Source organism: Microcaecilia unicolor, chromosome 3, assembly GCF_901765095.1.
Source record: "Microcaecilia unicolor chromosome 3, aMicUni1.1, whole genome shotgun sequence".
NCBI classification, from domain to species: domain Eukaryota; kingdom Metazoa; phylum Chordata; class Amphibia; order Gymnophiona; family Siphonopidae; genus Microcaecilia; species Microcaecilia unicolor.
Window position 1 is genome coordinate 792,590 of NC_044033.1, and position 17,517 is coordinate 810,106.

At 48.8% G+C, this 17,517-nt stretch overlaps 1 protein-coding gene across 1 annotated transcript in view; it reads right to left on the reverse strand.

The window, feature by feature from the left end:
* The window catches only part of PEX6 (peroxisomal biogenesis factor 6), a 314,233-nt gene that overhangs the window by 260,278 nt on the left and 36,438 nt on the right, over positions 1–17,517 (reverse strand). Inside the window, exon 4 of the mRNA XM_030195683.1 lies at positions 6,869–6,971. Coding sequence (XP_030051543.1) covers positions 6,869–6,971 — 103 coding nt within the window. The remainder of the gene's footprint in view (positions 1–6,868; positions 6,972–17,517) is intronic.

A 17,517-nucleotide genomic window follows, 5' to 3' on the forward strand; every position in this document is an offset into this window, starting at 1 on the left:
CCAGTCGGAGATTAAGCAGTCAAAAGACGAAATTTTAGAGCGGATGGATACGCTCAGTGCGGATCTCAGAGAACTGGGCGGCAGAGTGGAGGAGGCAGAATTAAAAATAGATGAGCACGCCGAACTGCTAGAAAAGCATACTAACCTGTTGCAGACGATGGAACAAAAACATGAGCTCCTGCAATACAAATTAGATGATCTTGAAAACAGGGGACGGAGAAATAATCTCCGTTTCCGAGGAGTTCCTGAGGGCGGAGACACGGAGAACGTGGCAGAGATTGTGCACACATTATGTTCTACCTTGCTGGGCCCTGAGGCAGATGAACTGAGATGTGAGTTGGATAGAGCGCACAGAGCTCTTGGAGCGTGAAAGGAGCAGCAGACACGGGACATCATTGTGAGATTTCACAAATATGAGATCAAGGAGAGAGTTCTAGTTTCAGCTAGGAAGACAAAGAGCCTGGAGTACGGTGGAGCCCCGGTTCAGGTCTATCAGGACCTCTCGCTATATACGCTCCAGATGAGGCGGCAGATGAGACCGGCGCTGGAAGTCTTGAGCAAACAGCAGATACAATATAGATGGGGCTTCCCCTTCTCATTAAACTTCACCCTGAAGGGCACCAAATATCGGGTGCAAACTCTTCAAGAGGCGTGGGAAGCCTTGCACGCGGTTGAAATGGTGTCCGCAAAGACTGCACCTGGAGTGGTGGCGCCAGCTACTAAGACGAGGCTTCAGCGATGGCAGAGAACCCCGGGACCCGCAAAGCACAACAACAACCAGAAGCGCTGAATCAGGTTGGATCGGGATACTGGGGCTATGCTCCCAGGAGATTACCTTGATGGGTAGGCATAGCTGCATTTGCCATTTGACTTTGAACACTGATGTTAGGGTTGACAACGGCCCTATACTATAGGGCTTTGAAGAGTGTTGAAACGATAAACTGAAGGGAGGGAATAGTAATGAAGCATGTAAGGGATAGGTGTATGTGGGATTGTGTGTAAGCTGATATGGATGGGGAGGGATAGATGTGGGTTTGGGCACTGTGTGGTGGGTGGATAACTTCCTAAAGACCCACTTGGAGGACATTGGTCTTTCAATTGGTGTGAATGGAGGGGGTGGGAGGGAGGGAGGGGGGATAGTGGGATGTGGGGAAATAGGGGAGAGAGCGGGGCACTGCCGGGTATGAAGGGCGCACACTTTGCACTATGGCACTGTATAGAGATACCACGAAGGGGTGCGATAGAACAGCTTTATTACACTCTATGGAGATGAATACAGACTTAAAAATTCTCTCGTATAATGTAAAGGGCCTGAACATGCCCCAGAAGAGGCAAAAGTTTTATAAGGAAATAAAGCAGCATAGACCACATGTGGTTCTCCTGCAGGAGACGCACTTGGTGGGTAGGCATGAAAGGCTTCTTTCTCACCCAGAGTACCCAGTGGTGTATTTTGCATCAGCAGCTGGGTCAAAGAGAGGAGGAGTTTCGATCTTGATTCATGCTGCGGTTGGGGTGCAGGTTCTAAAGGTAAAGCGGGACATGGGTGGACGATATATTTTTATGCATATCACGATTGACAATGTGGATCTAGCCCTGGCCTCTATATATGCACCTAACACAGGGCAGGCTGGGTTCCTGGAGAAAGTTAGAAACTCCTTGGCCACTTTTGCGCAGGGCTCACTTGTAATAGGAGGGGACTTTAATACAGTGATGAACCCAGGCCTAGATCGTTCAGGGCTCCCCAGAGGCGAGGGCCAGAGGGACTCTTTGGCCTTGAGGTCTTTGGCGCTTTCACTGGGCACAGTGGACCTGTGGAGGGTGAAACACCAGAGGGTACGAGATTATACATTTTACTCTGCAGTACATAATTCTTATTCACGCATTGACTACATATTTGTGGATGCAACCCTGGTGGAGCACGGTCCTGAAGCAGGGATAGGTAATGTGACTCTGTCGGATCATGCTCCAATATGGGTGACTCTACCAAATATTAGGGCCGAAAAAAAAAATAAAAGATGGACACTGAATGTTGGTCTTCTGCGGGAGGGGGCAGTGGTGGATGGCTATAAACAAATGTTGAAAGAGTACCTTGAATTTAATTTAGGTTCAGGGCCCTCGCTTAGCACAATATGGGATGCTATGAAGGCGGTGACCCGGGGATATTTTTTACAACTGGCCAGTAGACAATCGAAAGCCCGTAGGGCGCAGATCGCGAATTGTCTGGAAAACATTCGCTTACTAGAGGAACAGCATAAGGCCAATGGTTCAGCTAGGGTTCTGAGAGAACTTAGTTTCCAGAGAATGCGCCTTGACTCCATATATTCGGAGCACCTAAGCATGCTACAGGCAAAGAATAGGTTGAGCTCCTATGCATACGCTAACAAAATAGGGCGCCTTCTCGCCATAAAGCTGCGCAGGGAAAAAGTTGAGCGGAACATCATAAAGATACGAGATGCTGGAGGAGGTACCTTAAGTACGTCCGAGCAAATACGAAACAGATTTGGGGAATTTTATAAAAATCTGTATGCCCAGGAGCTCAGCCCTTCGATGGACCTGATAGATCATTACTTACAGGATAGTGAGCTTACCTCTCTGAGTCACCAGCAGCAGACAATGTTAGATGAGCCAATCACCCCTGGGGAAATCCAGGAGGCAATTAGTAGTCTCCCCTCACATAAATCGCCCGGGCTCGACGGATTGCCCAATGAGTTCTATAGGAAGTTTGCCCCTGAGATAGCTCCGCTCCTAGCAGATGGGGAGAGGGGGGTCATTACCTCAGTCAATGATGGAGGCATGGATAGCGGTCCTGCCTAAACCAGGTAAAGATCACTCTGAATGTGGATCCTACAGACCTATATCTGTGCTTAATGCAGATGTCAAAATATTGGCTAAGGTACTGGCAAATCGTTTGGCCCCTATTCTACCAGTACTTATTCATCCAGACCAAGTGGGCTTTGTACAGTATCGAAAGGCGATGGATAATATTAGAAGGGCGGTGGATATAATGAACTTGGCAAAAAACAACCAGAAGCCGTTGTGTCTTTTAAGCCTTGACGCGGAAAAAGCCTTTGACCGGGGGTTCACTGGCCCTTCATGTATAGGGTGATGGAAAATATGGGGTTTGGAATACAGTTTCGTAGCTGGATTCGGGCCTTCTACGAGTTCCCCAAGGCCTGTGTCCGGGTCAATGGTGGAAATTCAGAATTATTCACTCTACATAGAGGTACTAGGCAGGGCTGCCCCTTGTCTCCCTTATTATTTGCGATAGTGATGGAGCCTTTTGCAGCCCGTGTGCGGTCTGATCCTGATATCTCGGGAGCTAAGATAGCAGATAGAACTCATAAAATGGCCTTATTCGCAGATGATGTACTGCTGTTTGTCACTCGACCCTTGACCACCTTCCCGCACCTAGAACAAATGATACAGCAGTACTCTGCAGTGTCCGGATTTAGGGTCAACATGGCAAAATCTGAGGCCCTGAACGTGACAATTCCGGAGGACGTGGTGGAGTCCTTAAAGATTTCCTCTCCCTTTCGGTGGGCTCCCAAACATTTAAAATACTTGGGGGTGAATCTGACTAGGGAACCTTCGGAGCTCTTTAATGCAAATTATAAGGGGCTGGGTAAAATTATTATGGAAGATCTAGAGAGGTGGGGAGATTTGGGAACATCATGGTTTGGCAGAATAGCCATTCTTAAAATGAATGTCTTGCCACGACTGTTATACCTTTTTCAGGTGCTGCCTGTGATAATGCCCAGGCGATTTTTAGCTAATTTACAAGATAAACTGGTGCGATTCGTCTGGGCAGGAAAACGTCCTAGGCTAGCGAGATCGCTCCTATATAAGGAAAGGAAAAGGGGAGGACTTGGGGTACCCAATCTCGCATGGTATTATAGGGCAGCGCAGGGGAAAGCAGCACTTGAATGGTATCAAGAATACCCGGATCGCCAATGGGTGCATATAGAACAACATTCGGTGGGTGACAAACCATTGAGTGCACTAATGTGGTTGCCAAAGTCTTTTAGAAGTATGAATGAAAGAGCTTGTCCCTCCATAGCTGTAACACTCCATTACTGGGATAGTCTGTTCCCTAAGAGACAATGTATATTGACCCGGTATACTCCAATAGCCTTTAATCCTTTATTTCTACCTGGGACGGTAATGGGGATTTTCACTAAATGGTACGAGATAGGGGTGAGAACCTGGGGCCAATTATTTGAAGCTGACTCCCTGGTACCTTTTGACATATTGCTGGACAGATACCCAGGGGTGGAGGGAGGTGATTTTGCCTATTGTCAATTGGTATCTCTCCTTAAAAGTAAGGCGGTGAGGGAGGTGATGCAGCGTGAGAAATTAGAACTGGAGGAGATATGTGAGCGACATGCTTCCTCTAGGGGACTGATAGGTTCCCTGTACCATAATATAAGCAAACAGGCGCCCGGTTACGGGGTACATAGGAGAAGCTGGGAACGAGAGCTGGGGGTGAGCTTGGGAGACCCTGGGTGGGAGAGTATAGAAAAAGCAGCTGTGAAGGTATCGACCCATGTACCCCTGCAGGAGAATGCTGTGAAAGTATTATATCGTTGGTACCTTACGCCTGCTCGACTGCGGCGGATCTTTCCGACTGCCTCGGGCATGTGTTGGAGAAGATGCGGCCAAGAGGGCACCATGGGGCACATATGGTGGAATTGTGTTAAAATTCGTGCCTTTTGGAAGGCGGTACACTATAGGTTGCAGGCCTGGATAGGGTGCACAGTGCCCTGGGCCCCCGAGGTGTTCCTGTTTTCTGCTAGGATCGCAGGTCTATTGTCCTGTCAACAAACATTGGCTAAGCATGTGGTTGGCACAGCAAGGGTGGTTGTAGCTTCACAATGGAGGAGGGAGGGAGTTCCCCCGCTAGCTAAGTGGCTTAATAAGTTGAGGTATGTGCGTGAAATGGAGAGACTGGTGGCTGAGCATATACAACAAATAGGGAAATGGCATTCTGTTTGGAAGTACATTCCTATAGACGCACTGATGAACTAGTATGTCTGTAAAGAGAGTGTTTATATAAAAAAAAAAAAAAAAGGTAGTGCTCAGTGGTGTTCTCGGGGTGGGGTGGGGTAGGGGGGTGGGAGGGAGGGTAATCTTTGCTTTATTAAAAAGTTGAAAAAATTTTGAAGTTCAGTGATGTTGATATTGGAAAGTTGAAACTACGATGAGTTATACTGTATGAAGCATTAGCGGAATATTGTATTAGTCATAGGAAAATGTGTTTTGATGGATTGTAACTTGCATTCTTTGTGTTGTTTCAATGAACAATAAAGACTTCATACAAATTAAAAAAAAAAAAAAAATGGTTCAACAGATTCCCGACCACAAGATCATACCAAGTAACAACGAACGCGGATAGATCACCCCCATGGACACCTGAATGTGCAGTCCCCCAAGGATCCCCCCTCTCACCAACCTTATTCAACCTAATGATGATACCTATAGCCAAACTTCTAGCCAATCAAAACCTCAACCCTAAGAGAGAAACTTCACTGGCTCACACTTAAGGGACGCATTGCATTCAAGATCTGCACGATTGTACACAAAATCATTCACGCAGACGCCCCAATCTACATGCTAAACCTTGTGGACCTACCTCCCAGAAACGCCACAAAATCGTCCCGCAAATTTCTCAATCTGCACTTCCCCAGCTAAAGGTCTAAAATACAAGCTGATGTATGCCACTACCTTCTCTTACATGAGCACACAGTTATGGAATGCATTACCCACAGGCCTGAAACAATTGAGGAAATAACTAACTTTCGCAAATGTCTGAAGACATATTTCTTCAACAAGGCCTACAAAAAGAACCTATAGCCTCAACAATCCACCTCACCAATCCATCCAGTTATGAAAGTCCACCTTCTAAACTTACCCGCCCAATCACTTCCTTCTTCCCCTTACTTAATCTTTACACATTAATTGTATCTGCATTATTAATTGTAACAGCATAACAGGAGCCCTATTTAACCTATTAATAGGATTCAAGGATCAGAAGGTTCCCCACTGCCAGTGCTCGTGCATAACTCCTTATAGCACCTAAGAGTAAGGGTAATTGTCACAGCCCTGGCCTTGTCCTGAGTCCCGGTCTCTGCACTAACCTCGCAGGGAATAGTGGTGTGGATCTGCAGCACCGCAGTCTTCAGCGCTCCAAGGCCACGCTATCAGGGGCAGAGTCCCAGGAGCATGGCCACACTAGGAGCAGTCTTGTTGACCCGCAGGGGGAAGGCTAATGGGCACTTTCCGCTGATATCAGTCCTAGTTCTGCTGGACCTGCTCTCCAAGGGCTCTTTTCAGAGCCACCCGTGTGCCTCTACTCTTCTTGGACTGGCTTGCCTGCAGTCAACTGGGACCCCCCCACCCCCCCACCCCAAGCAACGACCCAAGGGCTCACACATCTGGAAACATAACTGTAATGGGATTTGATACGCACTTTTCTGTGGTACAATGAAAAGCAGTTTACATTTATTATATGCAGGAACTTTCTCTGCCCCTAGTGGGCTCACAATCTAAGTATTGTAGCTGGGGCAAAGGAGGGTTAAGTGACTTGCCAAGAGTCACAAGGAGCTGCTGTGGGAATTGAATCCAATTCCCCAAGTTATCAACCCACTGTGCTAACCACTAGGCTACTCCTCCTACTGGTAGCTGCTGGGACTGTGAAGAGTTTCCTGCAATATAGGAGCCTAACAGTTAACTGTGAGAGCCAGGATTCAAATCCTCCTCCTCCAGCTTAGGCTCCTTGTGATCTTGGGCAAGTCACTTCACCATCCATTGCCTTGCTTAAGTTACAAGTAGATGTCAGTAATTAAACGCAAAAAAAAAAAAATTCTCTCACCTGATAGAGGGTAGTATTTTCTGTGTCTGCCAAGTATCCAACAAATTTCTTCGCTTCTACAAGTCCAACAATCTTTTTCACTTTAAAGAAGATCTCAGGACATCTGAAAAGCAAAAGGTTAATGTGGTCAACAGCATAGAACCAAGACTAGACCCTCACCATCAGGCATCCAAGAAAGACAATCTGTCAGAAAGAGAAGTTAAAGGAAAACCATGGAAGAATCTGCAAGGGGCAGCATCAGAGAGAAGAAAATAGTTACTAAAGAAGCCTATGTATGAAATACGAAAAAGTCTCTACCGAGCACAATAATTATACTGAGAAACCTGCTGTTGGAGACAGTGATGTGATGTGATTCCGTACCCAGTCTTAACAGGTGTCAAGATATATGCAAGCAGAGATCACAGCCCTTGGAGGAAGGAGACCCATCTTCAACTTTAGAAGATCAGCTTCAAACTTGGTTACGATATCCTAGACAGTTCTGTGTCATCGGGATTACATTCACTGAAATAACATTTCATTCTGCATTTGCCTTATACATTGTAAACTATGATGCACTAAGCATCTCTGGCATAAGGATCCTTCAACAACCTCTCTCCAGAGTTTTAGAAAGCATTCTAACTTTTATAGAAGAAGCTTGGCTAAAGCAAAAAGGGAGCATCTTTCAAGATTGATTCTACTAGATTTTCATACATCTAATTTCTATTGTATACTTAATTGTTTAACTCACCTGCCCCAGCATATTCACCTCAGCTTTCAGCTGAAGACCTTGTTACTAGTTTGTATGAGATTACAAACTTTAGAGTGAACCCTAACTCCATACCCACCCACCCAGTTCTCCATTGAGAATACTGACATTTAACTCTACTTTGTTTTCTATCTTTTAACCACTTTTTTAATCCACAATAGAACACAACTCCTATCCCACCCAATTTCCTCTGAACTCTTTCACGAGCTACGTTGTCAAATGCCTTTTCAAAATCCATATACACAATATAAGCTGGCTCACCTTTATCCACGTTTGTTCACCATTTCAAAGAAATGTAATAGATTGGCGAGGCAAGATTTCCATTCACTAAATCCATGTTGGCTTTGTCTCATTAATCAATACTTTTGAATATCTTCTGTAATTTTGTTCTTTATATATGTCAGGCTTAGCTGTCTATATTTCCCGGATCACCTCTGGAACCTTTTTTTTTTTTTTTTTTTTAAATCGGCGTCACATTGGCCACCCTCCACTACCATGCTTGATTTTAAAGAAAAATTACATATTACTAACGATAGTTCTAAAACTTCATTTTTTAAATTCTATCAGTACTCTGGAATGAATACCATCCACTCTAGGCAATTCTCTACTCTTCAATTTGTCAAACTGCCCCATTACATTCTCCAGGTTTATACAGGAAGAAATGAGAGGGAATGAATACAGAAAATGTGGCTTATCTCAGACAGTGAGGTTTCAATCCAAATGCAGATCTGTGTTTGCCCTTTCAGATTTGTCAGAGGCATCAACTTTCCCTTCCCAATGTTTTATTGGATCAAGTAGCCCTCTCACCTGCGGCCACAAAGCAGCTGAAATGGAGCGAAACAGGTGGGGTACGTCTCCATACACAAACTATTTCTCCCAGTCCCTGTCTCCTGACTCCACAAAAAAGCCTTTCACATATGCTTTAAATGTCCCATTAAATCTCTCCACCAACCCATTAGTTTCAGGGTGATATGTGGTGGAATGGACAGATTTCACCCCACAGTATGTCCACAGATTCTGGATCTGCTCAGACAAACTGTGTCCCTTGATCTGAGAGTATCATTCGTGGATATCCTACCCAGGAAAATATTTATAGCAGGGCAGTGACAATTTTTTCTCATTCTATGGATGATAAGGCTACCAGTTCAGGATATCTGGTAGCAAAGTCCACCACTGCCAATACATACATTTTCCCAGTACAGCTAGGCAGATCTAGAGGCCCCAATATATCCAAAGTTATCCTCTTAAATGGCCCACTGATAATGGGTTAAGGTTTCAGGAGGGTTTAGGGGTGATCTTGGGTCTCACCCACTCTAGAACTCATCACAGGTTCAACAATAGTTAGCTATGGTTCGAGATACTCCCAGCCAATAGAAGTTGTGTGTCAATCTAGTGCATGTGCATGTCACCCCCTGATGTCCTGGTAATAGAATGTCAGGTGCAATCTGTAGTTTTTCCCTATGTGCTTTCGGCACTATAAGACGTTTGCCTGCTGTCCAAGGCCTGTCAGGATCAATAGCTTCAATCTCTTTATAAAGCAAGCATGGCATGGTGTAATAAATTTCATACTTTAATGACATTTAAAAGCAATCAAGCCAGAACCTCACCAAAGCACAAGAAATTATTCTTGTCCATTTGAGAAGTTTATATTCCATTCTTGCTAAAGAATATGGTGTCAATCCCAGTCAAATTTCACGTATCTTGAAGCAGAAAGACCAGCTTCTGGAAGACTGGCAAAAGAATACAAATCCACAACGGAAATGAAAATGGGCGGGAAAAGCTAAGGAGGTAGAAGATGCTCTTCTTCGGTGGTTTTCTCAAGCCAGGAGCAGACAGTTTCCTGTCAGTGGTCCACTGCTTAAGGAGAAAGCTAATCAGACCGCTCATCTGCAGGAAAGACTCCGCATAAGCACGCGCACAGATTATGGAAGCCTCCCAATCTGAGGATCTGAAGGCGACGAAACAGTGTGACAAGGCGGTGGCCGTAGCTAGAAGGTTGCTAGGCTGTATAGGAAGAGGCGTGACCAGCAGAAGAAAAGAGGTGTTGATGCCCCTGTACAAGTCGTTGGTGAGGCCCCACCTGGAGTATTGTGTTCAGTTTTGGAGGCCGTACCTTGCTAAGGATGTAAAAAGAATTGAAGCGGTGCAAAGAAAAGCTACGAGGATGGTATGGGATTTACGTTACAAGACGTATGAGGAGAGACTTGCTGACCTGGACATGTATACCCTGGAGGAAAGGAGAAACAGGGGTGATATGATACAGACGGCCATATATTTGAAAGGTATTAATCCGCAAACGAACCTTTTCCGGAGATGGGAAGGCGGTAGAACGAGAGGGCATGAAATGAGATTGAAGGGTGGCAGACTTAAGAAAAATGTCAGGAAGTATTTTTTCACGGAGAGGGTGGTGGATGCTTGGAATGCCCTCCCGTGGGAGGTGGTGGAGAGGAAAACGGTAACGGAATTCAAACATGCGTGGGATAAACAAAGGAATCCTGTTCAGAAGGAAGGGATCCTCGGGAGCTTAGCCTTGAATGGGTGGCAGAGACAGTTGGGAGGCGGGGCTAGTGCTGGGCAGACTTATACGGTCTGTGCCAGGGCTGGTGATTGGGAGGCGGGGATAGAGCTGGCTAGACTTATACGGTCTGTGCCAGAGCCGGTGGTGGGAGGCAGGGCTGGTGGTTGGGAGGCAGGGATAGTACTGGGCGGACTTATACGGTCTGTGCCCTGAAAAGACAGGTACAAATCAAGGTAAGGTATACACAAAAAACTAGCACATATGAGTTTATCTTGTTGGGCAGACTGGATGGACCATGCAGGTCTTTTTCTGCCGTCATCTACTATGTTACTATGATTGGTACGTGACAACCTACGAGATTTCAAATTTACCACCCCTTTAACTGCCACAGGCAGAATAAGCGAAAGAATGTTGTTAGAGTGTACACTGGAGTCGTCATCGTAGCGCAACTGTAAGACTAACACTGGCCGAACAAATAGAAGTTCTTAAAAAATTAGAAAACAAAGTCAAGCATCTATTGCTAAAGAATATGTTGTCAATCCCTGTCAAATTTCACGTATCTTGAAGCAGAAAGACCAGCTTCTGGAAGACTGGCAAAAGAATACAAATCCACAATGGAAACAAAACCGGGCGGGAAAAGCTGAGGAGGTAGAAGATGCTCTTCTTCGGTGGTTATTTCAAATCAGGAGCAGACAGTTTCCTGTCAGTGGTCCACTGCTTATGGAGAAAGCTAATCAGCTAGCTGAAAGTCTTGGACTAACTGAATTCAAAGCCACAGTTGGAAGGAGGAACATAAAATTCAAGAAACAGCATGGTGAAAAACAAGACGCTGATGACTTTGGTGCTGAAAATTCGGTTGTTTCAGTTCTTCCTACCATCTTGAACGCGTTTGCATCTCGTGACATTTTCAATGCTGACGAAAACGGTCTCTACTGGCGAGTGATTCCTGATGACTTTGGTGCTGAAAATTGGGTTTCAGTTCTTCCTACCATTTTCAATGCTGCCGAAAACAGTCTCTACTGGCGAGCGATTCGTGATGGAACACTTGCATTCAAACAAGCCGAAACTACAGGAGGTAAAATGTTGAAGGACTGACGGACTATCCTCCTGTGCTGCAATATGGATGGGAGAAGTTGGAACCAATCGTCATTGGAAAGAGCAAACATCCCCATTGCTTCAAGAATGTTAAGTGACTTCCTGTGTCATACGAGGCTAACGCAAACACATGGATGACTGGGGAAATTTGGAAGCAGTGGCTAAAGAAGTTGGACACTAGAATGCGGGCACAAAAGCATCAGATTTTGTTGCTTTCTGATAATTGTGCTGCACACAGTGATGTCAGGCTGTCTAATGTCAAGGTGGTCTTTCTGCCACCAAACACTACCTCTCTGATCCAACCTATGGATCAGGGCATAATAGCCAATTTCAAACAACATTATCTGGCTCTTGTGCTATGTCGTCTGATGAGCCTTATGGATGACCAGACTGGCAAGGATAAACGTGCTGTTGAACTGGCTTGTAATCTATCACTGTTGGATTCCCTATATATGCAGAAAGAAGCTTGGAATCATGTTACACAGGCAACCATTGTGAACTGCTACATGCGGGCAAGCTTCGTTTGGGATGTCGAGAGGGACGAAACAGATGCAGCTGCTGCAAACATGTCAGATGAACAGGCTATTGACATCCCAGCCGGGGTTACTAAGGTAAAATTATGTAACATACCTGATAATTTTCTTTCCATTAATCATAGCTGATCAATCCATAGACTGGTGGGTTGTGTCCATCTACCAGCAGGTGGAGATAGAGAGCAAAACTTTTGCCTCCCTATATGTGGTCATGTGCTGCCGGAAACTCCTCAGTATGTCGATATCCAAGCTCCATCCGCAGGACTCAGCACTTAGAGAATTACACCCACAAAGGGACACTCTGCCCAGCTCACCACCGCCGAAACGGGGGAGGGGAATTAACCCAGCTCATCCCCACACAAGTGGGGGAGGGGAATCCGTCCAGCTCATCCCCGCGGAGCGGAGGAGGGACACCACACCCGCCGATGCGGGGGGATCTGGCTTATCCTGCAACCGCAACCGCGGGAGGAGCTGACTGACCCTAACACCGCCGAAGCGGGAGCAGTACAAAGCTGCCCTACAGCCGCACGAAGCGGGAGGGAGCGCCGGCAGAATTTAGGTCTCAATCCAGCCCCGTAAAACGGAGGGGAGAGGAATGCAGCAGCTCACTGTAACACAAAATCGTCTCAACTCCTGAAGAATCCAATTGAAAAAACTTGAACACGAAGTCCTCCTGAACAGAAACTGAAGACTAAACTTGAACCTGAAATGCAACCAGAATAAAAACAGTACAGATATCTGGGCGGGGCTATGGATTGATCAGCTATGATTAGTGGAAAGAAAATTATCAGGTATGATACATAATTTTACCTTCCATATCATGCTGATCAATCCATAGACTGGTGGGATGTACCGAAGCAGTACTCACCCAGGGCGGGACATAGAAATCCCTGACCGCAACACTGAAGCTCCAAACCGGGCCTCCGCCCCAGCAGCCACAGTCAAGCGGTAATGCCTGGAGAAGGTATGAGCCGATGCCCAAGTTGCCGCCTTGCAAATCTCTTCCAAGGAGACGGACCCGGCCTCCGCCATCGAGGCCGCCTGAGCTCTAGTGGAGTGAGCCTTCAGCTGGATAGGCGGCACCTTCCCCGCAGTCACATAAGTCGCTGCAATGGCTTCCTTGACCCATCTTGCCACTGTAGGCTTAGCAGCCTGCAGACCCTTATGAGGACCTGCAAACAGGACAAACAGATGATCCGACTTCCGGAAATCATTGGTCACTTCCAAGTATCTGATGATGACTCGTCTCACATCTAGATATTTGAGAGCAGAGTACTCCTCTGGGTAGTCCTCCCTACGAAAGGATGGCAGACAGAGCTGCTGATTCACAAGGAAGCGAGAAACAATCTTGGGCAGGAAGGAAGGCACTGTGCGAATAGACACTCCTGCCTCAGTGAACTGCAGAAAGGGCTCTCGACATGATAGCGCCTGGAGCTCGGAAACTCTTCTGGCTGAAGTGATAGCCACCAAAAAGACTGCTTTCAACGTCAGGTCTTTCAGAGATGCCCTCGACAAGGGTTCAAAAGGCGGCTTCTGCAAGGCTCTTAGCACCAGATTGAGATTCCACGCAGAGGAGGGCGCAGGTGATTAACTCCCTTGAGAAAGCGCACCACATTTGGCTGCGAATCCAGGGAAGCACCCTTCAGGCGGCCCCTGAAGCAAGCCAGAGCCGCTATCTGGACTTTAAGGGAACTGAGCGACAGGCCTATCTCCAGACCTTCTTGCAGGAACGCCAACACTGAAGAAATTGGAGCAGTGAAGGGAGAACGTGAGCCTGCTTCACACCACGCTGCAAAGATACGCCAAACCCTGGCGTAAGCAGTAGAAGTAGAGCGCTTCCTCGCTCTCAGCATAGTGGCGATGACCATGTCTGAGAAGCCTTTCTTCCTCAAACGCTGCCGCTCATTAGCCAGGCCGTAAGACCAAAGGGGGAGGGATCCTCCATCACCACGGGACCCTGATGCAACAGGCCCTGCTCCGCTGGCAGTCGCAGAGGACCGTCCACTGAGAGCCTGATCAAGTCCGCATACCAGGGACGTCTGGGCCAGTCCGGACCCACCAGGATTACCCGGCCCGGATGCTTTGCCACCCCGGTCTAGCACCCTGCCCAACATGGGCCAGGGCGGGAACACATAGAGAAGCTCCTGTGTCGGCCACTGTTGGAGAAGAGCATCTACTCCCTGAGATCGAGGGTCCCGTCCTCTGCTGAAAAAGCGTGGCACTTGGCAATTGGCCGATGACGCCATCAGATCTAGGCTCGGTTGGCCCCAGCGCTTCGTGATGTCCAAGAACGCCTGAGCCGATAGCTGCCACTCTCCGGGATCCAAGGTATGGCGACTGAGAAAGTCCGCCTGGACATTCATGACTCCAGCAATGTGGGCCGCCGACAGCTGTTCCAGGTTCGCTTCCGCCCACTGGCATAGATTCATGGCCTCCTTGGCTAGAGGGGCGCTCTTGGTACCTCCCTGGCGATTGACATAGGCCACAGCCGTGGCATTGTCCGACAGGACCCGTACTGGTTTCAACGCCAGTACCGGGAGAAACTCCAAAAGCGCCAACCGAATGGCTCTGAGTTCCAGGAGGTTGATAGACCACTTTGCCTCTGCAGGAGACCAGAGCCCCTGCGCTGTCCTTCCCAAGCAATGGGCTCCCCAGCCCGTCAAAGACGCATCCGTCGTGACGACAACCCACTCCGGGGTCAAAAGAGGCATCCCTGCGGACAACTTGTCTGTTCTCAGCCATCAGCTCAGCGCCTTGCGCACCGCTAGGTCCAAGGGAAGGCGCACAGCATAATCCTCCGACACTGGAGTCCAGCGCTGCAGCAGAGAGAGTTGTAGTGGTCTCATATGAGCCCTGGCCCAGGCCACTACTTCCATCGTGGCCGTCATAGAGCCCAACAGCTGCACATAGTCCCAAGCCCGAAGAGGAGAGGCTACTAGGAACTGGTCCACCTGAGCCTGAAGCTTGACAATTCGATTGTCCGGCAGGAACACTCTGCCCACTTGGGTGTCGAATCGAACTCCCAGATATTCCAGGGACTGAGTCGGGCGCAGCTGGCTTTTCTCCCAGTTGATGATCCACCCCAGGGAGCTCAGAAGAGCAATCACCCGGTCTACAGCTCTGCCGCACTCTGCATAAGAGGGGGCTTGGATCAACAAGTCGTCCAGATAAGGATGGACTTGTACTCCTTCCTTTCGCAGGAAGGCCGCGATGACCACCATTACTTTGGAGAAGGTCCGCGGAGCAGTAGCCAACCCGAACGGGAGGGCTCTGAACTGGAAGTGTCGGCCCAGGACTGCAAAACGCAGAAAGCGTTGATGAGGAGGCCAGATGGGAATATGCAAGTACGCTTCCTTGATGTCCAAGGATGCCAGGAACTCCCCTGCCTTCACTGCCGCTATAACAGAGCGGAGAGTCTCCATTCGGAAGTGCCGAACTTTCAAGGCCCAATTGACCCCTTTGAGGTCGAGGATAGGCCGTACAGAACCTCCTTTCTTTGGTACCACAAAGTAAATGGAGTAACGTCCCTTGCCAAGCTGATCTTCTGGCACCGGAACGACCGCACCCAGGCGGATCAGATTGTCCAAAGTCTGCTGCACTGCCACAGCTTTGACCGGAGACTTGCAGGGAGAGAGTACAAACCCGTCTCTTAAGGGTCGGCAGAACTCTAGCTTGTAGCCGTCTCTTATGACTTCCAGGACCCAAGCGTCTGAAGTTACCCTGGTCCACTCGCCCAGAAACGAGGACAGGCGTCCTCCAATCTGCACTGGACCATGGACCAGGGCCCAGTCATTGGGTACGAGACCCTGGGGGAGGACCGGAGGAAGCACCTCCGGGATGGCGGCTCTGCGAAAGGAATGCTGCTTGGGGGAGAAGTTCCTCTTGAAGGAAGAGGGGGCAGAGGAGCCCGACTTGCCCGGGCGATACCGACGGCCTTCCTGAAACCGTCCTTTGGAGGACCCGGGGCGAGCACCACTGGCCCGAGCCCTGACCTCTGGTAACCTCTTGCCCTTAGACGTGCCGAGATCGGTCACAATTTTGTCCAGCTCGACCCCAAAAAGCAGCTTGCCTTTAAAAGGCAACTTAGCCAGGCGAGACTTAGAGGCGTGGTCAGCAGACCAATGCTTCAGCCAAAGCCACCGCCGCGCAGAGACTGTCTGAGCCATACCTTTAGCTGAGGCTCTCAAGACATCATACAGCAAGTCTGCCAAATAAGCCAAGCCTGATTCCAGGGCCGGCCAATCAGCCCTCAAGGAAGGATCCGAGGGGGAAGCCCGCTGCACAATCGTCAGGCACGCCCTGGCCACATAGGAGCCACAAACTGAGGCCTGCAAACTTAAAGCAGCCGCCTTGAAGGACGACCTTAAGGCCGCCTCCAATCTTCTGTCTTGGGCGTCCTTTAGGGCCGTGCCACCTTCCACCGGCAACGCCGTTTTCTTAGTGACCGCAGTGATTAAAGAATCCACTGTAGGCCAAAGAAAGACCTCCCGTTCACCTTCAGGCAGAGGATAGAGGCGGGACATAGCCCTAGCCACTTTGAGGCTCGCTTCTGGGACATCCCCTTGAGCCGAAATCAAGGTGCACATGGCTTCATGCACGTGGAAGGTTCTAGGCGGGCGCTTCGTCCCCAGCATAATGGCGGAGCCAACAGAGGCTGAGGGAGAGACGTCCTCCGGAGAGGAAATCTTCAAAATGCTCATGGCCTGCACTAACAGGTTGGGCAAATCCTCTGAGCGAAAGATCCGCGCTGCAGAGGGGTCATCCGCTCCATCCGAGGGGGGCAGGGGCAGCTTTTTGCATAAGAAAAGCCTGATGCAGCAGCAAAATGAACTCAGGGGAGAATCCCCCCGAACTGTGCACTTCTGCAGCTTGGGTCACGGCCCTAGCCGCACCCTCAACCGGCGCTCGCAAGAGCGGGGGAGAAACGTGCTGCGCATCCAAAATGGCGTCCGGCGTGAAACTCCGAGAAGGAGCCGCGCGGGAAGAACGGCGCTTAACATTGGCCGCTTTCTTACCGTCGCCCGAATCAAGGGCGACCATAGTATTAACGTCTCCCAGCTCGAGGGCGGCCCAAGAAGAAGCCGTTCGAGCAGAGTGGCCGGCCAACATGGAGTGGGCGAGCAGCGGGGGATGGGCGCTTATGGCGGGAAAAACCGCCGCACCGGAGGAGGAACCGGGACACTGACCGGACTCCAAACTGATGCCTAACAAAAGCGATTCAGGTTTTGAAATCCCCACATCCCCGCTAGACGCACCCACGCGGTCCGGGGAGCGAATCCTCGCGCCCTCGTCCTCCGACGCCATAAGCCACGTGGAGACCGAACGGGGAACCCTCTGCCCGCTATAAAAAAGTAAAAATTACCTGCTTCTCGCTCCAAGCTGTAACGAACTGGTGTCCCAGTGAGCAGCTGCAATAAACGTTGAAATAAACGCCCTTAAGGACGTCCAAAATTTTTTTTTTTTTTTTACGGAGCCAGCGGGAGGGGGGAGAAAAGGAGGGACCTGGCGCCACCAGGTTTGCACTTGCTCAAGAAGAGCCCTCAACCCCAGGTACTCAACAAAACCTAAAAATTAGGCTTGGAGACCTAGCCAGAGCTCCTGCTGTGTGTGACCACCACCTGCTGAGATAGAGAACATACTGAGGAGTTTCCGGCAGCACATGACCACATATAGGGAGGCAAAAGGATTGCTCTCTATCTCCACCTGCTGGTAGATGGACACAACCCACCAGTCTATGGATTGATCAGCATGATGATAT